This window comes from Electrophorus electricus, chromosome 21 (assembly GCF_013358815.1).
Source record: "Electrophorus electricus isolate fEleEle1 chromosome 21, fEleEle1.pri, whole genome shotgun sequence".
NCBI lineage: Eukaryota > Metazoa > Chordata > Actinopteri > Gymnotiformes > Gymnotidae > Electrophorus > Electrophorus electricus.
This window is the reverse complement of record NC_049555.1, coordinates 6,975,198-7,001,707: the sequence shown is the minus strand read 5'-3', so window position 1 is coordinate 7,001,707 and position 26,510 is coordinate 6,975,198. Positions and strand designations below refer to the sequence as shown.

Below are 26,510 nucleotides of genomic sequence, written 5' to 3'. Positions count from 1 at the left end.
TTAGGTAACATTTTGAGCAAACTCACTTTTTTGAGCAAATATTTATTTGTCATCCAAGCTGCTGTCATTTGCAAATAGTTTAAAGGTTTTAAGGTTCCCATGGTGGTCAAAAATATTGAAAGCCAATCAAAACCAAACATTTTGGTAAGATACTCATGTTTAGTTTCAAAACCTTTTATTTTTTATATTTAAAACTTAGATATAAATTACATGTACTAAAGCATCATCTGTATTTTTTGAAAGTGTATTCTTTCTGACTGTGTTCTTATCGTATTTTATCCACAATATTAGGAATGTAGATCAGAAGGACTAGTGAAAGGACAGGAGTTCAGCAGCTAGCAAGAAGATAAGCAGACCATAGTGCAATGGCGTGAAAAAGGGATTCACTGCATTCATGTAACCTAGAGCAGTGGTCACCAACCAGGTGATCTCCAAGACCATGCAACTCCATCTCTTTATTGAGTCACTAAGGGATACTGTCATACCTTGAGCGCAAGACCACAATGAACGTGTGCCTGCCTGTCAGCTGAACTGGGAAAGGTGGAAGCATTGCCGGCGCTCGATCCCAAGGTGGGCGGGTCATCTGGCGTGCACTCCGGCTCACCTGCCCAAAAAGCAGAGGCGCTGGCACCACCCAAGCCGGTTGTCATGTTCCTTGTTTTCCTCCTTTCTGTCCTGTTTGCGCTGGCCCGTGTCGGTTCGCTCAGTCCTCAGGCCTCGCCATTTGGCGTTGGTCTGGGGGCCATGGCCCGATAGACTGGCACGCTACGAGTCACGCCGTTGGGGGGGGTTCTGTCACAACACGGCCCCCTCTTCCTAGCCTGCTCTCTATGTTCGTGTTCGCGTGTGTGTGTGTGTGTGTGTGTGTGTGTCTTCGTCTTTATTGCCACACCCTTCCCATGTGCCGCACCTGTTCCTTGTTACCATGTATATATAAAGTCCTGTTTAACTGTTAGTCTTTGTCGGTGTTTGATCCCATGCATGCTGTGTATCAGCTGCTTCTGTGAGCGTTAGACTGCCTATTACATTATGAGTGTTGTAATGTTCTGTATTTGGGTTAGTTTTGTTCCGTGTACAACTTCTCTGTTTGTGAAAGGTCTGCTCAGTTCTGCATCCTGCCTCACTGTCTCAACTTTATTTCTTGTACATTGAACTTTTTTGATGTCAAGCATGTTGACATTTAAAAAAACCTATTTTACATACAAATCCCTTAAGCCCAGTATTCATTCAGCCATTATTACATACAAATAATTTGTCCAAATAAATCAATCATGTGAAACATTCACAAGCATTACCTCCCGCAAGTCACAGGGTTTGGCCTGCCACATGACTTGGGAGGATATTTGTTTGTGTACACACCTACACACCTACACACACCTGCACCTTGTCTTGTCTTTGTGTATATAAACCCTTGTCCTTGTGTGCAAGGTGCTGGTCATTGTTGAGGTAGCGTGTTAGTGTTAATGTTAAAGTTAGATGTTATTTTCATCATTGTTAAATGTATGTGTTTATCGTGTTTGTTTAATGTGGACCGTATTGTGCTCACGTTCACCGTTTGTTACGCATGTGAGTGCCGTTGTCTTTGTGTAGTAAGAAATGTTCATCCACGTCGCTGGAGCCTGTGCATTCTGCCCCATGCCCTGCAGCACTCGGGCCACACGCTTCAGTCTCCTTTTGATTCTCACACACACACACCTTTCTGAGCATTTGAAAGTAAAACACATGGAAGAGAACATATTCTACAGTAATGCCATATTAAAAAGCTCAAGACCACACCAAAGTATTTAGGTATGTGTAGTTAAGTATTTCCTCAAATACAAAAATCTCTTTAAATGCTATTTCTTACAGCATTTATTGAACTGTGACTCCACAACCCATGAGAACAGGCCTTCATGCATTCTTTGGATTTGTAAATTATAGAAAAAATCAGAAATACTAAGACCTTTCTTTATACAAGTATTGATTTAGTTTCTCATATTTGCATGACTTGACAGAATCTGCTGTACCTTCTCTCTCTCTCTGACTCTCCATCTCTATATATAGCCATCTGTCTTTCTCTTAGAGTTCCTGAGGGCACAGTCTCCTGACAAGGCCATCTGTCCAAGGGGTGTACCATGAATGTGAGGGGAGGGGTGTGTGTGTGTGTGTAACAGAGAGACGGGGGCATTAAATTTAGCAGCACCACTGATATCTGCATGCCTGTCTCTCCCTCCATCCCCCCTCCCACTTCATTTCTCTGTTTATTCTTTCCTGCTCAGTGCAATACCGTCCATTCCTCTGACAGGGCAGTAGCTCACTCCCTTCACTCTGTATCTCTCCTTTTTTTTGGCTCATCCAGACACACTCTAGCAGGAACGCCCCCCCCCCCCCCCCCCCAACTCTGCGGATCCAGACTCCTTACCTTGATCTTTCATAGAGGCAAACTGAGGACAAGCAGAGACAGAACGGCAAGCAGAGGACAACGGCAAGCAATAAGGGGAAGTGTCACACTTTATACCGGATAACGTTTCTGCATTGTGTATGTGTATTATACAAGTTCAACTGTACCAGCCAGGAATTGTTTGACGGTCTAGGCTGTAAGAGGTAAGACACACACACACACACACACACACACACTCACACTCATATACACATGTTATGAGGTAATGTAAATCAACCTTCAAATCTCTTTCTTGCTTAGGAAAAAAGTGAAATTATAGTCCTTTTTAAAAATAATTCACAACAGAATCTGATTGGTGCAGATACTGATATTGCAAAGCATGCGACATGAGACCCCCACACAGCTGTCGGAGAGGCTGCTCATTGAATTAATGATAATACTGGTGCATCAGTTTGCTTTCCCCTTTTAACTTTGTGAAGTGGTGTACGCTCATTTGTGACTGATAGATTCATTAAGCATTCCATAGCTGCATTTGCTAATCCTTTTTTGCAAAGTCATCCTATTATGTTAGCATGCTTAAGGCACAAGCACTTCTGTTCAATGTCAGACTGAGATTTTCATGTTCAAGGCAGCAAAATTAAAATGGGGTTTAGGGGGGTGGAGAGGTTCAGGTTATGATCCTCAGGTTTCACCAGCTGGGATTGGAAACCTGCTTCTCTGAAAGAGATAGGTCAGGGCTAGATGGATGGTGAAGCGTCACTGATACATGTAGGCATTTATTCTGTTCATGTGTCTTGGACATCCACAAACAAGCTGGGACTCATTCCCTCTGTACTGTAAAAGAAGTTCCTTACTCATCCACACACTTTGGGAAAAAGAAAATTAGAATCGAAGTTCTGAGCTTCTGTAAACATTTTCCATGCATAAATAAGATGTTCAAGTAGTATTTATATGGTGATGAATTTAACCGGCAATGTTGCTTTACTTTGGTGTATGTTAGTCTATTATTATGGCATATCTGACTTCAAAAAGCATCATGGTGCATTGCAGGCTATTAGCATACTGCATAAAAACTGACATTCTCAAATCAGGCTCTAATACCTTACAAATTGAATCCTGAACTGAAAGCTTTCTAGTGCTCTTTTAAAACTGCATGAGAGATACAGGTAACATTGGGAGTACAATAACTGGCAGAGCAAAGCGAATTCAAGGCAAATATATGTGAGGCAGCTGTTATGAAAAGCAAGACCAGATGCATCCAATTTGACAGTTGTCCTCATATGACATCTGCAATATTTAGTAAAATTATTTAACAATGGAAAAATAGAAACAAACACCGCTGGGGAAATAAGAGGATGTAAATTCTTAGTTATATAAAAGAGCAAATTATTTAAATTCTGCAGAATTAGTGGTCAGATTTATACTCAATCATCAGTCTTCAGTACAGAGTTGGCTGTGGTTACCCTCAGAAGGCTGATGATTGCTACTGAATGACATATACATTACAGCTTTAGTACAAATATTATTTATGATATTTTTCTCTGAACTTTTCTCTGAAAGTAGGACTCAACACTTTAAATCTCAAAGAAAATAAGCATTCCAATCTTATATGTAGAAAAATATGCCTAGTAAATCAGTTATAAACTAATTTTGTAGTCACCCACTCCCATAAAATGTCAAAGGGGTATACTATTTACTAGGCTGATGCCCCTCTAACCCTAATCATAGACTATTAAAATAACTATATCAAGATAGCTGTAAGTATACAGAAACTTCTTCAAATGTTCTTTCCAAAATAATTATTTTGTCATAGTTAATTTAGAGAATCATGTAATAACATGCAAATATTGAGCTTTTCTCAATACATGTTAGCCTATTCTTAATCAAAACATTTAACATTTAACATCTTTGTTTTTAAATGTTGGCTGAATATTTGTAAACAGCCAAACATTCACTTGACTAGAGGATTAAAAATAATTAAAGGAGCAATAAGTCATTTTCACATTATGAAAACTGCTACTTTACTGACACCTAGTGACTTGGAAGTGTCAGAGATTTTGTACTAAATCTATTTTAAAGATCACCTCTATGTGGGGCACCCACTCTATGGAGCATAAACTGGTTAATTTGAGGACTACAAAGCAGTTTGATTCTTCATCTCACGTGAGCTGCACTTTATAGAAAATAATAATAAAAAAAATCTCTTCATAAATGCTGTTTGTTACTTTTTGGTTGTAAAACTGACTTTCATCCTTTAAAACCTTTTAAGATGCATAGCACAACTTCTACTGATTTCATATGATGTGTACAGATTTATCATGTCACAAGACATAATTGTTTTTCTTTCTACTTTTTGCATTCATTCATTCAAATGCAGATGTGGTGCCACTGTTTTTCATAAATGACCTCAGCTTTTTGTACTATTATGAAATGTAATCTAAACCTTTCATTGTTGTTTGGTTTCAGTGCATGCAACAATACAATGCAAACAATCATATGGCATGATGAATGTTCATACATTACAGAAAAACCATGTGCATTACATTTCAACAACTTGCTTTTATGCATTTTTAATTTGAGATGGCATGATATCAATTTCTGTGTACCAATCCGATATTGATATCTCGCATTTGAATGTCATCTGATATTGATATCGAACTGAAACTTTTTCAGTAAAAAAATGCTGTGGACTTGCGGCTCAGTTGTTTGGGGGAATTTTTTGTGTTGGATGTATTACATGTGCTATTTTTTACAGATATCATGCATGGATATGACATTTCATGTAATTTTGGTTAAATATAATAAAGTTAGGTATATATCAAAGCTTTGTTTACAACACTAAAGCAATTTTTTTTTTCATTTCATTGCCATACACTCTGTGTCTCTTTTAGTGATATATTTATTGCCATTGTGTTCTTGGTTCTCAGCTATACTGTACTCATCCCCAACACACACACACACACACACACACACACACACACACACACACACACACACACACACACACACACACACACACACAATGTCTCTCTCTCACTCTCTTCTTAGTATGCTGCCTGACTTACTGACTCCTGAAATTTCAGTTTACATTGGAATGCATGTCTATATATTTTTCCTAATTATTGAATGCAATTGTAAATACAAATCAACTTAATATTGACCTAATAATTTTTGTTGTGAATTTCAGCAGTAAATCGCTGTTCTAACTGGTACACACCAAACACACACAAGGCACTGTGTGAGCACTACCTGTACTATGAGTCTCTTTTAATTTAAAACCAATAAAAAATTTAATATGATAATGACTACAAGATGGTTATTCTTTCTAGTCTGCTCCTCAAAAGCAGGCTAGTGGCAAACAACAGTTATTCTGTTTGTCATCTGATTTAAATATACTAAAGCCATAGAGTGATGAACTTCATGAATGTAGAGAGGGAGAGCTTTACTTGTCCCGTTATTCTTTCTCCTGTCTGGATCAGTTTGTCAGGTGTCTCCTTTCCCCGACCCTGAACTTCCTGTACTTCACGGCCAAACTGGAAATGTTCCATACTTTATTTGGAATAGATTAATGAATAAATCACGGCTCCGAGGAAGTGAACAGTGCTAAAACACCAGAAGGCAGATAAGATGTTCCTCGCAACAGGTTATCAAAATGACAGCAGTTGAAATGATCACATGTGTATGAGCGCATGGATATTTGCATTTAAATCTGATAGTTTTAATTATTAATGTGAAGAAGACGCTACCGTGTATAAACCGTGCTCAAGCGGGTCCGGCTGTTATCACATGCTGTGTGCTGATGCAAAGCACTGCTTTGGGGGGGATCTGTATTGTGGTATTAGTAAGAGCCACTGTACACTGTAGGGACAAGGAAAAAGCTGAGTTGATGGTTAGTAAGCTAGTGATGCTGGTGACCACAGCTGACAGACCACATTGGAGGGAGATGCTGCTTCCTGTTTGTGCCCTTGTTACTTCAGGTCGGGTATCATTCACTTTCACTACATTGTCCCAGCTAATCGGGATTCTTGCTGTCACTGTTGATGAGGTCATCTATGGCTGTGCATTTCGAGACTTTTTAAATTCTCACAGATGGTCCGGGGGGTACCAGGACTGACAAGAGTGTATGTTGTATTCCTGCTACAAGTAATTTTACCCCCCCCCCCCCCCAAGTTTATTATGGCCTGTGGTCTTTTACACATCTTTACTCCTCATCTAATGGCACAGCTGTGTGTAGAGTAAGTTCAGAGTGGATCATAACCATTTACATTATATATTTATAATATTTGCCAGATTATCATATCCAAAAATGTTTTGTACTCTACTCAGAAATCATTTATTTTTAGTGCTGGTACAAATGGGCTAGTCTAAAGATACCCTCAAAGTACACCACTCTCAGGGTCATGAAAAACATTTAAATGGGAGGAAAAGCAACTTCTGTCTGCACAGCTTCTTCTTGTTTCTCGTCTGTGTACAGTTACCTTGGTATCAACACAGTCCAGCCATACCAGACTAAATTTGGCGCAAATCACTAGAAATCCTCTTGGCCCAGGTTTTTCTGTGAAATGAAAAGTAATGTTCTGGGTTAGTAATAAACATTTGAAGTGACTTTACTAATTTTAAGCCATTCATTTGATTGAAACTATTTGAATTTTAATTTGTGATACTTACCCACAGTGGGCATCAGGGGTGATCAAGAATTTTTTCAAAATGTTAATTGTGATGATCCTATTCTTAAGGCTAGGGAAAACTTACAATTGAAGTAGCTTAGATAAGACTACATGGAGGATGTGAGAATAACTTGAATTGAACGATAATCATGAGATCCATGAACACAAGTACACCTACAACATAATGAAAAATCTTTGCCTCAGATTCATTTAGTATCACTGTGATAAATAAAGTTTGTGTTTTTGGTAAATCATTCTTAAAAACCCACCAGTTTTTAGGACTGGTATATTCCTACACCAACTAACATGTTTGAGCAAAAAAAAAAAAATTGTGCTTTTTTTGTGTCCTTGAAAATAATTTAAATTTGTTTTTGATTGCAAATAAATTTGCCTTTATTCATTTAAGAATCTTTCAAAAATGATTCATTCACAAATTGTCCATCACTATTCTGGGCTCGCTTAACCCTCGTCAGAATACTGCAGCAAGGGTACTGAGGGCAAGCATGATGCACATGGCATTTCCCATGGGGCAATGCAGCTCTCTTTTAGATCAGGGATCTTATTTCTGAGCAGAATGCCCCTGGACTAGGCTCGGGGAAAAAGGCTCTATTTATACCATCAGAGTGGCTAATGTTGCAACCAAGCCATCTAGCAAATAAACCATAAAGCATCTCACCAGATTATATATATGTACACACACATTTATTCACATTTAGGCATTTAGTCAAGAGATTTGTGTGATCATACTCATATGGAGACTTACATAAAAACACGTTTATTCACATTGGACATGTGCATAACACACAAACAACCATGCATGAGGGAGAGAGAGAGAGAGAGAGAGAGAGAGAGAGAGAGAGAGAGAGAGAGAGAGAAAGAAAAGAACCTAATGAACCTTTCATCTGTGCTGCATTAAACAGTTAAAAGTACATCTGTTCAGGCCACCTGGACCATGCACTCTGTACACTCTTTATAGTTTTCTTCATCCACTAATAAAGCTATGGGTAACTTCAATATTCGTATCATATTTATAGGGCAGAATTGTGTTGATTTTTGACTGGTGTTCCTCTGAATGTCTTAGGGACCCACTCGCAAGTGTAACCACATCCTAAATCTAACTTGATTATCAGTTTTGGTATTGATATCAACACGTTGTTTCCAGTTTGGTTTTGATATAAACAAGTTGTACAGTTTCCATGAACAGGTTACTGCTTATGGCTCACAATGGATTTACATTCCTGTTCCTTAGTAGCACTCATTCTTCTGTACAAGTCTACAAGTGTAAGAATTTTAACAGCATCTTGCAAAAAATCCTCTATACAACTTCTGATGCTAAATTCAGTCTTATTGGCTATAATAATACTATGCTATTGCCCTTTGATTAGCTACATGTGTCTTTGACTAGGTTACCTCTTTGGGGTATTAGAGTACCTTCAGATGGGACCATGTCCTTAAATTTACCAGAGTAGCAGGTATTGAGCCATGCCTTAAGAAACCATATCCTAATCCACCTGAACCATATCCTAATCCCCCTGAACCATATCCTAATCCACCTGCACATTTTTCCTAATCCCCCTGAACCATATACTTGTGTCCTTCTGAACCCTCTGGTTTTCAGAAGCATCCCTCTGGATTTCAGAAACCAATCACAGAATTGGCTAAAATTGTTCACTTACTACTTACCTCGTATTTATTTTCTATGGGGAGCATGGTATTTTAATGAACAGCCCAAAGAACAAGGCAAGTTTAAAAAGACTTGTTTAGATCTTCAAAGGTGATTACAAGTTTGTTAGTTTAAATTTAATGTGTTAATTGAATTCAAAGCCAACAGAGTGCAGTATGGTGTCCCACAAGGCTGTCTCCTATGCCTGTCATTGTTCTCTTTTTATATATAGCCCCTTCAACATGTAATTTGAAAACTAGTTTGGCTACTTCAGAACACTGCAGCCTGTGTCCTTACTAGTAAAAGAAAATATGAGCATATTACATTGATTCATTTTACACTTGGTTCCCATTAATCTACAAATTGTGTATGTGTTCTTACTTAAGATGTTTAAAACTCTTAAAGCTGTAACTCCAGCATGTCTGGCTGATTCTTTGGTGCTTAAATGGGTTCACATGGCCTTTCCTCTGACAGCATTACATTACATTAAAAATACAGTTTTACAACAACAATAAAGAGTTATCCATGAACCTGCCTAAGGTAGTGGATAGACTGCAGGTTCATGGAGTCATAAGATCATACAAATCTGTGCATTAATCTTAGTGTGTGTGGGTTTTCTAAATATTTAGATCAAAATCTATATTTAAATTTAGATCTAAATATTTAGATTAGTCTCAATCTGGGATGCAAGCAGTAATTCAACCTATTTAACAAGGAGCCTCTGGACACTTGATATCCCACCCATGCACAATAGTAATCTATCAGCATGTGCACTCAGTTTAAGGCAATGGCATCTGGCTTCTTTTCAAGGAACCTTAATTGTTCTGAACATGTTCCCCATGTTAAACCTCTTGTCACTGTTTTCTACCATTGTGGTCACCAGGAACTGTACCTAAATATGATGAGAAGGGCTTAGCATGAGTCATTCGTGAAATGGCCAAGGCAATTATCAAGTTATTTTCTCCTGTCTGCCACATAACCCCGTGCCTTGCCATGACAGATGTACACACAGCACATTAGGAGCCAGCATTAGAACTAGCAAAGTGCAGACACGAAAGAGTGCTCTCATCTCCTATGACCGTGATCTAGCTGGGTCTAATACTCTTGATACAGAGTGCATCTGTGTAAATGATTGCATAAACTTGTCTCTTACATTATGTAAGGGTGGAAGATTAAAAAAAAACAAAAAACACTGGATGAGTCATGGCCACAATCCTGATGTAAGATATTATTAGTGATTGCTTTGCTCATATTTTAGCTAAATGCCAATGACTTAGACCCACTAAGCGCGATATTTTTTTCCTGAAGTGCTGGAGGTGCAGCCAGTAAACTGAATAACCTGCTGATCATGGAGATGAAGGTGCTGATATTCATAGACTTGCAGGAGAGAAAATGTCATGGGTAAAATTAACTCACTAACTCTACTAACAAACGTTTTAACATTAGGCTTTAACCTGATATAGCTTTAAAAGAGGTTCTCAGGGTTCTTATTTAGACAGTTGTAACTAAAATAAAAGAAAACGTTTGCTTGCCACACACTGTCTCCAAATTGATTAATTAATTTATTCATTCATTTATTTTAACTACTATTTGGACTCAGGATAAACTGAGACAAACCCTCATTAGCAATGTAGACAAGAAAGAAGAGAAAGTGCAAAACAGTATAACATTAAAACAATCAACAATATAAGACAAAGTGAGAAAGGTTTATGTATATAGCAATTTTCATATACAGTGCCAGTACAAAGTAGTTTACTTTTGCACAGACATAAAATAATTAAAACTTATTAGCTTTATTAACTCTTGAAGGTTACATCATTATATCATTAACTTAAATTGGAATATTAAAAAAAACCAACAACCTAAATGTACTTGAAAAAAATTATGAAAAAAAAGATTAAAAAAGAAAACATTAACTTGGATTTAAAGATCTATAAATTTGTCTGGGCATTGGTTCCAGTTATGTGTTACACAAAAGCTAAATGGTGCTTTACCATGTTTGGTTTGAATTCTAGGCTATACAAGCTGGCCTGTGTCCATGGAGCCAAGAGATCTACTGGGTTTATTCTCTGAGCACATCAGAAAAGTATTATGGGATAGAAAGCTGTTCTGGTGATTGATTTGATCTGGTTAGTAAATGTGAGATTTCTGGCTTTCATTTCTAGATCTGTAGAATTAAAATGTACTAATTTTGAGACACACCTCTCTGTTGCCAAATATAAAAACCTCTGTTTTATCTTTATTTAACCAAAGGAAATTTTGTCCCATTCAGTTATTTATGTGCTTCAGCCATAGACGGTGTGTCTATGAATGTGTCTATGGGGTTGTAATTCAACTTGCAGTGAAATGCTTTTTCATCTGTCTGGTGACCCAAATTAACAAAGAAAACATAAAATATATAGGAATATAGGAATACATAAAAATGTAAGAATATAGGGGATACAAATATAGGGAATTAAGAATATAAAATGTACAAATAGAAATGGAAGGTGAAATGTGAGAGGTAAGGTTAAAGTATAAAGTGCACAATGTATGTGCAGGTGTGTGTGCAAGAATGCCTTTATACATGCTCTGCAGTCTCTGCAGCATAACTGCAGCATCTGTATTCAGGTATTCAGAGCTCTCAAATAACAGAATTAATGAACATCAATATTTATTTTAGTGTGGAACGTCCAGAGTCCACAGTAGTGTGTGCCTGTGTATGTATGCATGTTACAGTCCTAGTAGTATCAGGATGACATTCAGGCGTATATATTTATAACCTTTTATGAGGATAGTGCTTTCACTCTATATATCCATGTATCTATCAGTCTATCTATGCATCTCTCTCTCTCTCTCTCTCTCTCTCTCTCTCTCTCTCTCTCTCTCTCATATAAGTTCAGTAATTCTTGTGGAACCCCACATGTAAAACTACTGTCTTCTAACATCATGATAAGATGCTCAGTGTAAGTCATAAAACAGTCTGACAGTTCGGAGTAAACACTTCAGCTTCATTGCTGTCCATGGTGGTAATCCACAGTAGCAAAGCTCTGTTTATATAGCCAATTTAGGAAACAATAAAAGTTCCAATTTAGACTATTACACCAGGTATGATACTAGATGTGACAAAAGACCTATGCTCACAAATAGATATAGATAGACAATTTCAAATCATGATTTTTAATTTTTAAATGTCTAGAAAATGTAAATCTAAAAGAAAATGTTTTAACAAATTAAAAATACTGGGAAATGTATAAATGAATTATAATGCCTTCAAATAGCATTCATTCTCATCTTAGAGTTAACAGCACTGGAAGAGAATAAAAGATTTGCTGTCTTGAAAAAGAAAATATATTTTGTATTACATTTGTGTGCAAACATGGAAACAGACAGATGGAGAAAGAGTTACCAGTTACCATTAGCGACTTAATCCTTACCATCCTATCCCTCTTTTACCTATATGCACAGACATTTCAATTTAATCAAAATCGGTATGCTGTTGCCATCTAGTGTTAGGGCTTGGATAGTTCATGCTTAAATATATTTGCAATAAATAAATAGTAGGGCATATCTGAGTCAGCAGAGAGTCTCCATGGCTGTTTGCCTGCTGTCTTGATTTCTCTCTCACTATGCATCCAGAGAAATTTTGTGTCAGGGAGCTTCATATATTTTTATGTATTAAAAAATAATAGGCCAAAATTTCCAGCCCACATGTTTGTGTGTGATGTCTCAGGGAGCAATCGTGGTTGCAAGCTTCTTTTGATAGTGTTTGTGGTAATTGAGAAACCAGATTATTCACACTTTGTCCCCACCATGCTAACAGTGATCCTCACAAGACCAACATGCTTTCCTCTCTGTGGCCATTGCTTTATTGTCTAGCTTCTATCTATTTGTGCTGGTTGTAAATTCAACTTTTTACTGGTTACTGTGTTCATCATCATCACACAAACACACACGTATACACACAGTGTCTACCTGAAGATAATACGAGGGGCTCATAGCTGAAACATTATACATTTTGAGACACTCCAAATATAAATATTTGATGTATTTTGCCTGGCTATTTTCCCAAACTTCACAATACCATGTAAAGGAAGACGAGGCAGGATACAAGTGCTGAGCTGAGCAATGTTTATTTAGGGTAATTACAAAACCATAATTATTCTTATAGTCCAAGTGTGGCTGGATAACTAAGAAACAAAACCAGAAAGCATGATTGACAAAAACAAAGACTAAGAACTGGACACAGAGAAATGAAAGCACAGCGACACATGTAAAGCAACAGGTTCAATGCCTGGCAAACAAGACCGGAAAACAAGAGGTACATATACACAATTAGACCAGGGAAAACAAAATATAGGTACAAACAATGAAGGGTAGTGCTATACAAAACATGAGAAAGGGTGAAGCCAAAATGAAACAGAAGAATGAACAAAGTCATATGCCACTTAGCACCATGGTAACCATAACGCCAAAGGAGAGACCCAAACATACCCAACCTATGCCTAAAATATCCCCTAGTGACAATCCTAGTAGTATCAGGATGACATTTTATCAGAGTAAGTATTCGGGCGTATATCATTTAAAACCTTGTATGAGGATTGTTTCAGTTTGAAAGCAATAAATCATTTAGCTAAAACAGTTGAAGATAAAACTAATATAGATGTAGATATAGAGGGAAAATGCTTTCACTCTATATATCCATGTATCTATCAATCTATCTATGCATCTAAAATTTCCCCTACTGTCACACAGGAGGGTTCCACCTCTGGCCACCAGAGGTCAGGCTCACCTGAGAACTGCGCACCCTCTCCCTTGTCTGTCAGCCTATAGCTATCACCTGTTGCTAGTTAAGTAATTAGTGGCAGTGTATTTAAGATACCCCTGTAGGGTAATTTAGTTGTGAAGTCTTGCTGCTACTTGTAGTTGGTGGTTCTGGGTGGTTTACATGGCTGTGTTCTTTGAGGCCTACTTTGTCTAATGATCAAGTTTTGGTTGTATCCTTTGTTTTGTTGCCTGGCTACCTGTTGATCTCTGGTATTTGTGACCTACACCTGTTCCTTGGAATACTGATAGTTCTGGATTTGTCTGCCTCCCATTAAATAATCTGCACGTGGATCAGTACAACTTTTCTGGTTTTGTGAGTGTAACACCTATAAACTGGCTAACCAGAGTTGCAGTCTCCCTGAAGTAACACCATGAAGTAAAGACAGCTAGTCAGACATCACAGGCAGCAAAGGTCAAAACACCCTTTATCATAATAGAGGTCACACTCATCTCTGCTGTAAGCAGTTTGTGACATGGGGTCTGTCCTGAGTGGAGGTCATGCTTGTACATGCTAGCAGCAGTCTGTGACACACTACTGTGGTTTAGAAGAAGAAAACATATTGGGCTTAGAGGGGTCTGAATATTCTGCATAGACCTATAAATTGATCTTTGTATTTGTTTTTGGACTTGCTTAATTGCAGGATTTTACTTGAACTGAATGTCTGCTACTATGGAAAACCTTTTGTTTTGGACATCTACAAAAGACCCCAAAACGAGCGTATTGGGAATTTAAAAAGACAGTGGGTTTTGCAGTTTGATGAATGACCAAGAAGGTGAGTTGCTAATTGGAGCTGGAGCCCAGGCTTCTATGCTTTGTGCTCTGAACACCCAGAGAAATTAACTGTTATTCAGCTCAATTGAAATGCAAGACCATCAATGACCATAAAACTGTTGTGACAACCTGCCATCTCCATAGTGATATCCTCACTGTTTGAAAACAACCCACCTCTGGATACCACAGTGGAAAAGCCCAAGATTTCTGTTACTTTCACTTGGCAAGAATGCATCTTCTCGTAAAGAGGGAATGCATCACTTTGATGTTAGCAATTATGTATGTAAAAAGGTGTTGGGTGTCTTTAACTGTAGGTTTTTACTGTAGTTTCAGAAGTCGCAACAAAATCAGAAAAAAGACAAACTGAATGCCACATACATTTTCCAACTAAAATTCTTTGAGTTCCAAAGTAAACTATAGCTAATGCAGTAGTAATATTCACTATTAGTCTTGCTATTAATACCAGTTTATGTTGAATTGTGATAAAGATCAGAACATTTGTAAATTTTACTGTTCTGTGCTCACTTGAATGTTGTGGGTGCTGATGACTTTCTGCACATCATTGCTATCCCCTGCAGTCCAACGGTAGCCTTTTCTGTAGGAATGTGCAGAATGTCAGGCTCTGAAGGACGGTGTAAGCTGAGTGATAAAGTACAGTACTAAATGGTACTAAGGCAGTCCCAGACTGATGCAAACAAAGTCCAGACAAATGAAAAGGGCTTATATCTGTATTGACTGCCTCAAGCCATCAATGCTGTAGGTTGGTTTACAGAACTTTGGGATATTCAATTTATTTCCTAAGATTTTCAGGTCCATTTGTCTGCTCATGATCAAACCAAACACAAACGCCCTCATAACAATTATATTCAGATGCACTGTCAAGCAATAGATCTGTGTGCCAATTATTTACTCTGCACATGCATCTGAGCTAAAAGTTAATATTATTTTGTGTTCATAGTGTTACGGAAGATCTCTGTTTACAGTTAAAACTTCTGGTTACAGCAATTACAGAAATGACCGATATTAAAGCAACATGTGGCTTATATAAAGAACAGATTTTCAATTATATATTTGAATTATATTGTCTGTTTTTCTTCTTTCTTAATTAATTTATTTTCTTTCTTTGTTTCACCCTGAAACTACAGCTGTTTCAGCGCTTATCATTGTGGTATGAACATTTTGTTCTCACAACGCTGTGGCTATTTAACATCACATGCTGTGTTCTACGATGACTACAAGAGTTGGAGAGTTCTTACCTGATGCCTTCATACTTAGCATGCTAGAAACTCACAAAATGTATGTGCTTCTACACACACACACACACACACACACACACACACACACACACACACAAACAAACAAAAAAGTAACACAAACACACGCTGTTTATGTAGTAGTTGAATTATACATTCCAGGATCCTTAGGTAACACACAGCACAAGCTGGATGAGTGATCGAGAAAAATATAGAAAAGTGAAAAAAAAATGGAGATAAAAAACAGAGTGAAGTGAAGACAGGAAAGACAGAAAAGAAGGAGAGGAGAAGTGTCTGCATGACAGCATGATGTGTGTAGGGGCGTGTGAGAGAGAGAGAGAGGAAGAGGGGTGTTCCAGTAACACACCTGCATCATCACCTTTCACCCCCAGTGCTTATTTTCTTTTCCCGTTAGTGGATAGTTCTAAAACAAAACTATTTTTTACATCACTTTAGTGGAGTCGGTCTTGTAAAATCAGTGCATCTAAAATAAAATATGGTGAAAAAATACCTACTTTTCTCTCTTATGTTTCAATGTGGCATAGAAGGACTCAAAGTAATCACATTAATATATACTGAAAAAGCAGCAATGCAGTGTTTCCCAAAACTTATATCTCAATCTTTAGATTTCACCTGGGAATGTTTTAATGCTGTGTTAGGTTAAGTTTTACTGCTGGGTTAGTGTTAGGTGATAGTTTTACAGCTGTGTTGTATGGTTACAGATGTTGTGGTTACTGCTGCACCACTGCTTCCCAAATTTTCTAGACAGCTTTATTAGCTAGTTTGATTTTACCACAATGTTCTATTTGTTTGAGACTTATTGTGTAGCAATATGATGGATTTAGTTCTGAAAATACCACATTTTCTCTTTTGCACTTCTCATTGTGAATCCAACAATGTGTAACAATGAACTGAGTTCAGTGTATCATATATTTTTACACAATGTTATTCCTTATATTAATTGTAATTATTGCAATACTTACACCATAAGAGTGGGTTTGTAATGTAAATTAATGTTTTTTTTTTCTTGCGAATGTGTAAGATCACTCACTATAGATAGCAACTGTACACCTGCAATGTATTTTCAGAAATATTTTGAAATAATTGATGAGTGTATATAAATATTGAAAGCGCTTCAGTCTTAGGGGAGTGTGTTGTGAGATTTTACTAGCTGCAAAACATGTCTGCCTAAGAATATCTGAACTTGTTCCCCTTTGTGCTAAGAATATAGTGTATTTAATATGTAATATTAAATTATTAAAATATAATATTCTAATATTGTTATTGAAAGTTTTAATGAACTGTTATAGCAGAAGGCAAAGTTCATGGAGTTTTGACAAATGTGATGGCATTACTATCCTATTCCTATCTATCCTACACTTTAGCATGGCATATAATGTAGAGCTAGGGTTATCCCTGTCATATATGTAGTTTTTTGAGTCTTTCACTTTCTTTTATATTACATGCATGGCAGGTAGAAAATCCTAGCAAGATGCAGCTCCAACCCAAACAGGACGAATCCCTAACACCAGAAGGATACACCTAAAAAAATGCTGTGCATAAACTCTCTAGAAAGGTAGATGTCCATAAGCAGATTTGGGTAAATTGACCCAATATGTTATGTGATATGATTATATATCACCTTCTGTTTTTGATTATGATAATTTAATTCGTTAAATGAAGTTCATGATTGTAACTAATTTAGTTTTTGTGATTGTTTTAATTTACTCACAGGCTCAGGCGGAATGTTTTTATGTGCCAAAACGGGCCTTTTTAAAAGCTTTTTGTTTATGAACAAAATACAACCGGCAAAATACATCACATATGTCACAGATACAGAACATATGTTCCTTAAACATTAGATCCAGATCCTAGTTTTACATTTTAAATATTTATCCAGAGAATCATCACTTTTAAGGGTTTCAGCAACTCTGAGGTAAATTATGTACTTATTAGGCATCTTTAAATGAAGTTCCAGAAATCTAAGTTGTGATATGTATAGATTAATGATTTGGTTGAAAATAAGGAAACCCTATTCCATTTAGAACAAGTGTGTGTGTGTGTGTTTTTTTCCCTGTTTATTTATTTAAATAATCATCCCTCCAGTTTTAGTTGTTGTTTGAATTGCTACGATTCTATGGCACCAATCAATATAAAAAATAAGGCATGTGAAGCCAGCCACCTTAGCATCATAGCGTCTTAGCATCATAGCGTCTTAGCATCTTGTTGAACTGCTACTTGAGCATCATCACAGAGCAGATCAATAGCCTGGAGGAGAGCACTGGCTCGGCCCATATCTCGGCACATGCTGACAGACAGCTTTCAAAGACATATGTGAACACTGCATAGATGTAGCAACATGCCTGTTTCTCAAAGCTCCTGTTAAAATTCCTGCCTGAACCATCTTTATTAATTTTTCTTATTTGGGAATAGAGTGAAATTTCTTTCTATGGTTTCTTTCCTTATATGGAGAGTAATTAGACATTTGTGTTCTGGTATGTTTCCTTTTGCTCTGTTGCCAGGATTACAGGCATCAAAAAAAATGTGCTAATTGTGAAAGAATGAAGGCACACAACAGGTTTTGCTCTTCTGCTAACATCGCCCTCGGTGCAACTTGGTGAAAAATGAACTGACACTTCTAGGCAAAATGTTTCTCAAATCTAAAGAGCAAATCTCTGAACTGCTTCTTGCAGTTCAGAAGAAGTTGGAAGTCACTGATTGCGTCTTTCTTGTGGTCAGTCATCAAGAAAGAAATGGAGATATTCTCTGCTAGAAACTGTGTGCGTGTGCAGATGCACATGTTTGTGTCTGGCCATTTGTGTGTGTCTATCAAAAGAAGGCTGTTACATTTACTCAGTTCAATGTACTTAGACAAAACAATGGTACATTTTAACTTTTAAAATCATAACGCTCTTCACACTTAAATACATTATATGTGTAAGGAAAGGAATCTGCTTTTAACTCAGTTATGTTTTAATCATTCACAATTAGTTACGGATTAATGCTTTGTGATTAAATGTACTGTTGATAAAAGCACCCAATTTGCTTTTTATCACACCCGGAGGTAAGGGTTAAACTAAGAGGCTGGAGATGAAGATGCCCTGAAAACAATGTAAGTGTAAAATCTTACATTGTGGTTAAATCTAGTGATAAATCTGTTCTGTCTTCATGGCTTGATTCAAATACATTTGGAGGGTCAGACCCCAACCCTACAGTATTCTTTGCTTGTCACCTTTTTTTTTTTTTTACTTCATTGCCCTCTTGACCTCTTGAAATGCATTTCGAAGCATCCAGATAGAATAACAGTAAATTTCATAATTATACAATTTGCCTATTTAAAATTCCATTCACATGAAATAGACCTACTGCTGTGTCAAGACATGTTTGACTTGTCTAGCTCTGTGGTGTCAAGCTTACCTGGCTATGCAACCAGGCTACTAGTGCAGAGACCTTTGGAATTAAGATGTAATAGTTTTTTCAGCAGGAAAAACAATGACAATTTTCTATCTTGTTATTTCCTGAAAGGTGGGGTACTGTGAACTAATGTATAAGTCCCAACAGCAATAAACTGAAGGACAGACTGTAAATATGCTTACAAGGAGGAAGGAGGAGCAAATGCCGGTACTGGGAGTCATTTAAATGTGCAGTCGCGAAAAAGTCAATGGAACATGAGTGATGACAGAACATGGGGGGGGGGGGTGTATGTTGTAGATATCTAGCTGTCTGTTAGCATGGATTTCCTGAATAAATTACTTCAATATCTGTCAGATTCTAGTACTGGAGATCAGCTCTGATTGCAGTTCATATAAATCAAAAGTGCTGGAGTCCAACCCCTTATACTCAAAGTATCCACCAGTGGGCCCAGACTCATTCCTCACTCTTACTAAGAATGAAATTTAAGATTTAACCCCTGGTAATACTTTATTTTATTTGAGAACTCATAAAAATAAGAGAATAGTACTTAGGCAACTTCATTTAATAATAATACATAAAATGTATATAGCGGTTGCAAGAATCCTTAGAAATACACAATGCAGGGAGCTGATTTTTACATTAGTTTTATAGATAACTCTGTAGTAGACCCACTACTTTTTATTTCTACTCAGGTTATTTTTGTAGGCTATGTTTTATTCTTAGGTTTTATAATCGCACTGAAGATTTCTACTTGAGTATAGTTTCAGGCAACACTGCTCTGGTGTGGATGCATAAGTTGTATGCATTTGTGTATTTGACAATTGTGACAAATGCTCAAGAGTAGATTATTCAGACCAGATTTGCAACTGTGGTCTTGCCTTTACCGATGACCTCATGGATGATTCAGTTGTGCCATATGTTTGTCTAAGTGTCTATGTATATTCACATTCTGTGGATGTAAGGGTAATGATCAAGTGCAGCTTGTGTGGATGACCTCATTCTTATGATTGCTTAATACACATTCTAATGAAGAAGCTCTCTTTGATAGGTCTGAACAGGTTTAAAGTTATTCATGAGCTGCCACTCTGGCTAAGCTTGCCGCCTGAGCATTCACACTGTGGATACAGTTGTTATTAAATCATACCCACAAACACACGCACACATGGACACACAAATACACACACACACCTTTTCTGTTGTTTTCATGCAGGTGAATAGCCATGCGCTCCCGTAGCAACAGTCTGGAGAATGTTGCAGAAGAGAAGCCATTGCAGATGCGAGTTCGGTCACAGCGACAGACTGAACATGAGGCGCCATCATGCAAAAAACGGCACACGAGCCGAGGATGTAACAGCAAACCCCCAGATGATCCAGGCTCAGTACAGTGCAACAATAAGAGCAGCAACAGTGGGCACAGCGGACACACAGACAGGACAACAGTGTCCAGCAAAGGAAAAGACCTCTCTCGTGATGACCTCCTCTTCCTGCTCAGCATGCTGGAAGGAGAGCTGCAGGTGAGAACAGAATCAGTGAATGGGATGGCGTCAGAACAGAATCATAACCTCAGTTATATGTGAATTTCTAAAGCTATCGAATACACCAGAGCTGTTGAACTCAGTAGAAGTGGACAGAACATCAAAACAGAGCAAGACAGTCCAAATGAACTGAGCTCTGTTTCCTCCATGACTCTGTTTGCTCCATGACCACCTTTCCTCCATGACATTGCTTGCCCCATGACTCCGTTTCCCCATTATTCTTTTCCCCATGACTCCATGACTCTACTTCATTCACTGTTTCAGGTGTTATGCTACCTCAGATCTTCTGTATCACATGTCAGAGTCTTTTAGAATTTTAATTAGTTCATGTCACTGACTGGATGTCTGGATATAATAAATGAATGGGCCGTGGGGTGATGATGAGGGGCAGTAACAGTGATGGACCTCTGAGAGGAACACAAAAAAATGTTAAAGGCTTCTCCAGGGCTATGTCTAGCCAGAGAGGGATTCTGCAGTTATATGCCAAGCTAGGTAGCCTTAACTCACCTCACGACTTTCTTCCCCACAGACACTTCACAAAGCATGGCTTGAGAGAGAGAGAACTTGAAAGTTTAAGGGACAGATAAAGGGACAGAGAGCATTTGTGTGGCCAGGAAAGGGTATTGGGGATTTAACAGTAGTATTGAGGTTGAGGGTGGGACAATAGTATTGTTAATTTGATTCATTAAAATCCTTCTGCACATGTGCCTTTCCTTTGCCATCTTTACAGGCAAGAGATGAGGTGATCACAGTGCTGAAGGCAGATAAGATAAACCTGGCTCTCCTGGAGGCACAGTATGGCTTTGTCACCCCCGAGAAAGTGCTTCAGGCCTTACAGAGAGATGCCATACAGGGAAAGGGATGTGGCTGGCAGGACGACATTTATGAGAAGCCGATGGCAGAGGTCAGGGCTTAAGAAAACACCTAGGACATTTGTAGATGTAGTTCAAAAATGTCATTGTCAATGCTGATGTTTACCAGTAACCAGATCTAATTTAAGTTATGCTAATTGTTAAAGTGTTTTACATTAGTTGATGTGTAAAACTGTTCCTTTGAACCTGCATTCAATGTGTATAGGTCACCCTATGAGATTCTGTGTCTGTTCTTTAGTAAATACTCACCTAAAGAACATATCTCCTGTTACAGAGCTTTGTTGACGGTAATGTTTTTTCAGCTTGCACAACCCGTCTCCTCATTGCTGTATTGGTTGTGTGTGTGTTACGCATGTGTGCATTAGCTGGACAAGTTGGTGGAGAAGCAGAGAGAGACATACAGACGCATGCTGGAACAGCTACTGCTGGTAGAACAGGCACACAAACAGACTCTCCACAGGCTGGAAGATGAGAAGCGCAATCACAGCGAGTTCGTGAGCAAAAGCGATGAGTTCACTAATCTGCTGGAGCAGGAGCGAGAAAGGTCAGTGGTAGCGGAATGTGAAATAATAATAATACTTATAAAAGCTGTTGAAAAACACTGCAATGCAGATAGAGAAGAAAATATAAAAAAAGAGCACACCACTGATAGAAATAGCACAGAACTAATAGAAATAGTGGACCAATATTATTACATCACTGTTAGAAATAGATCACTACTGCTAGAAATAGCACCACTGGTAGAAATAGTGTACCACTGTTATAAATAACACTACTGTTAGTAATGGCATATCACTGTAAGAAATAGTGAAATCTTAAAATAATGTGCACTATTCTTAGAAATAATACTAGAAATAGTACTTCTAATTCTTTTAGAAATAGTGCACCAATAATAGAAATTCTAAAAAGATTCCATATAGTTTCACACTATAATGAAATTTCAAATTGACCCTTTTTTTTTGTTGCTGTATTATGATTATGGGCAGAATTACATTAAATTATTAAGATAGTTTTGGTTGGTGTAATTTGAAATGGAGTCAAAAATTAGAGCCTGGCATGTTGCTGAGAAACAGTTCACCCATGAGCTGTACACTTTAAGACTGCCTCCAACCCTACTCCTACGCACGTGTTGTTAGTGGTAATTGCATTCACAGAAAGACCAGAGATTTGGGAATGTCTAGATAGTGGTCTGCTCTCCCATGCAAACTTGCATTCACTTCAGTCATGCACTTAGCATCAGCAGACAGCACTACGCATACATTCTAGAGCATACATGGCGAATACCCCCATTGTATATCTCTTGAGCTTAGCAGAACACTGGACCAGCAGAGAGAGGTCACTTGAAGGTCTTTAAAGAAGAACAAACAGAAGCTTCAGTGGCAGTGCCTTGAAAAGCAATCAGTACTCTAGTTCTTGCATTCTAGCCATCTCAGGAGTCCCATGAGGATACAGAATGGGTAATAGTATTTTGTTACAGACACAGAAGAAATGCAGCAACTAGATTACTGGTACATTTTAAAAATATGATTACTAGCAGGATTGCATTAAAATTTAACAAGGACCACGCAGTCCTTTTTGCTTTCGTCTTTTTTCCCTTTTGTTGTTTGTTGCACTGCAGTAACATTATCGTCACTGTGCCACGTGTTGGGTTTCTGCACACATTGCGGGGGCATTTTGGGTCATACACTCCATTCATTCATATGTGATGAAACCGACTGTAACGGTGAACGGTAAGGAGGCGGACGCATGTGCGGAGAAGAGCGAGATTTACTAGGGGCAAATCCAGAATCAGAGTCGTTATTACAGTCCAGGGTCAAAGAGCCAACACGGAGATGCAACGAGACAAGGGCTAGGATACACGAGTAACTAAACGCACACAGATTAAGCAGGCTATAAGAGACCAGGAAACACAGAGGACAAAGAAACGTAACCATTAATATAAACATACATTCAACCATCATCAATGAATAACTAAAAGACCGGGATCAAGACAGGGTTTAAATACATGAACTTAACAAGACTAGAAACGAGAGACAGGTGTGGAAAATTAAACGAGGTCGGAGAGAACGAAACTAGGGAATGGAACTAAGGTACACAAATCAGGGAAAACACAGAAGCTGGGAGGGACTGATCGTGACACAGACATGCATTTGTGAGCTTTGTTCATCATGAACATGTTTTTTTTTTTTTTTACTTAACATGGGTTTGTTTTTCATGGATATATTTGTTTCATTTGACTTTATAGGCCTTAAGTAAAAGTTGTTTTGATGAGATCTGCTTTCTTTTATTTAAAGTTGATAAACCTCCGATTACTGGAGTAAACACAGCCAGTCACTGATGCCGAATTTTTGTCATGTTAGGTCCTACAACTAGGTATTGTAACGCGTGTAGGCAAAGCAGGATGCGGGGACAAGTCGCGCAGAACAGAAACATACGTTTATTATTACACATAAAACTTAGACGTAGCTCGCAGTCTATTAGGATCAAACACCGACAACAGTAACACATAAACTATAGACTTTTATACACGCATACTAACCACACACAACGAGGAGCAGGTGTGGAACACAGGGAGGGCGTGGCCATACTGACGAACACACATAGGGAGACGTTTGGGACGAGGGGCCGTACCGTGACAGGTATCAGATTACTACTTACAGTTTACAATTTAGTTTTAATGCAGTAGGCCGAAGAACACAGATCATGTTCCGCGTTTCTATATATGCCTCTTCACAACTTAATTTGTACAATTTTCAACAGGATTGCGGTCCATTATTTAAAAAAATTAAAATGGATCAGTCCATGATCTCCTATAAAGGAACAATGTTTTTAATCCGTATATTCCAACAACCACAGCTGTCTGTGGGAGCTTGTTGGTGGAAATATTGATTGCCAATGTAGGGCACCAGCGTTCCAAAACTCTTCGGCAGCTAACAGGTTAAAAAGTAATCCAAAATAATGGCAAGTGATCAGAGTATAGTAAACTTTTGGATTAGGTTATATACACTGATCTCTAATAAATAACTTACATAATAGTATCTAGTGAAAGGTGAGTCTACTGGAAGCTGCCAATCAATAAATAAAACAAATCCCACTGATAAACCAAATTACACAAATTTGTAGTTTATCAGATGGATAAGGCAGTTTTTAAAACTGGGGCAATTGGACAAGATATATTGTCAAAAATTGTTGGCTTTTTAACATGGTAACTAACACTGACCCTTATGTGTGTGTGTGTGTGAGAATATTGGAGTAGCTGGCAGTGTTCACTAGCTTGACTTGAATCAAACCGAAACTACACTGCCTGGCCAAAAAAAAGGTCACACACTCTAATATTTAATTGGACCGCATTTAGCTTTGATTACGGCATGCATTCGCCGTGGCATCATTTCCACAATCTTCTGCAATGTCACAAAATTTATTTCTGTCCAGAGTTGCATTAATTTTCCCCCAAAATCTTGTATTGATAATGGGAGATTTGGACCACTGCACAAAGTCTTCTCCAGCACATCCCAAAGATTCTCAATGGGGTTCAGGTCTGGACTCTGTGGTGGCCCATCCATGTGCGAAAATTATGTCTCGTGCTTCCTGAAACACTCTTTCACATTTTGAGCCTGATGAATCCTGGCATTGTCATCTTGGAATATGCACGTGCCATCAGAGAAGAAAAACATCCATTGATGGAATAACCTGGTCGTTCAGTATATTCAGGTAGTCAGCTGACCTCATTCTTTGGGCACATAACGTTGCTGAACATGTGGAAATGCTCTTACTTTCAGTATTAAACATATCCCTGAGTTCTACTGTTGTTTTTCTACGATTTGATTTCACCACACGCTTAAGTGATCGGCGATCACGATCATTCAAGATTTTATTCTGACCACATTCCTTCCTCGAAGATGATGCTTCCCCACTGTCCTTCCAGTTTTTAATAATGCGTTGGACAGTTCTTAACCCGAATATAGTAGTTTCAGCAATCTCCTTAGATGTTTTCTCTGCTTGATGCATGCCAATAATTTGACCCTTCTGAAACAGATTGACATCTTTTCCACGACCACAGGATGTGTCTTTCGACATGGTTGTTTAACAAATGAGAAACTACTCACTGCATCAGTTGTGGTTAAATAACTTGTTGCCAGCTCAAACATAATCACCCATGCAGTAATTTTGCAATGGGAGGCTCTTACCTATTTCCTTAGTTAAATCCAGGTGGTGACTTTTTTTTTGGCCAGGCAGTGTATCTTTGTCTTTTTCCTAAACTCCTTCATACCCAATACTGACTAAACTCGTGATCACAGGCATCTCTTCCTCATTGGACTAATGTCTTTATATGGCAACACTGGGTCAAATCCTCAGGGGTTTAATAAGCATTTCATCTGAAGAAAAACTTGGAAATGTAGTGAGAGGACTCATGCATATCAGTATAGCTGGGCATTCTAAAGTCAGAATATGGTGGAAGTTAAACAATTTGTTTCACTGTCGTAAAAGTATACTTTTTGTGCACTGGTTCATGTACTATTCAAAATGGTCTTATTTTAATAAAAGTTTAATGAAACATACTCCTAAATTATTTAAATATATAAAATTAGAATGAGTCTTTTAGATATTAATGCATTTATTTAAATTTGTTGTCTGTTGATCAGTATTCTTATAAAGAAACAATCCCAGGAGTTTGTAACTCAAATCATGATGTGGTTTTGAAAACCAACAAGGGTTATTTATTTATATCAAATGAAAACATTTACATGAGAACATTGAACAGTTCCTGAATTCTTCTGTCAGCCTGTGCATAAATCTAGTATTCTAAAACTAGCTTCAGCAAAGTCTTAGAAATACCATGGGAGGATAGCTGTAGGCCATCAGGACCCTGGCCTCTGCCTGCAAATCACAGATGACCTTGGCAACCAGCCTCTTGAGCTTTACACAGTCAGCAAGATGTTAGTTCAGCAAGAATTAGCTTCCTTGGTTATATAAACAAGACATACTAAGAGTTTCTTTCCTTTGAGTTCATTAAACTATAACTTTTATTTTGATTAAATTATATTAAACAAGATGTTTTACCAAAATAAGGTCAATATGACTAGTAAACATGGTCTTATAAAACATTGCCTTATAAAAAGTAGGACGTACATGGGACCCCTCAGTGCA

General features: G+C 37.9%; 1 protein-coding gene across 2 annotated transcripts in view; it reads left to right on the top strand.

Annotated features, from left to right (window-relative positions):
• The first annotated feature begins 2,387 nt into the window (after positions 1–2,387).
• Positions 2,388–26,510, top strand: part of filip1l (filamin A interacting protein 1-like) — a 59,849-nt gene continuing 35,726 nt past the window's right edge. Inside the window, exons 1-4 of one of the 2 annotated variants that reach the window (XM_027011395.2) lie at positions 2,388–2,583; positions 20,166–20,469; positions 21,221–21,394; positions 21,728–21,906. In XM_027011395.2, coding sequence (XP_026867196.2) covers positions 20,176–20,469; positions 21,221–21,394; positions 21,728–21,906 — 647 coding nt within the window. In that variant the 5' untranslated portion in view covers positions 2,388–2,583; positions 20,166–20,175. The remainder of the gene's footprint in view (positions 2,584–20,165; positions 20,470–21,220; positions 21,395–21,727; positions 21,907–26,510) is intronic. The other variant, XM_027011396.2, reaches the window with a different exon arrangement.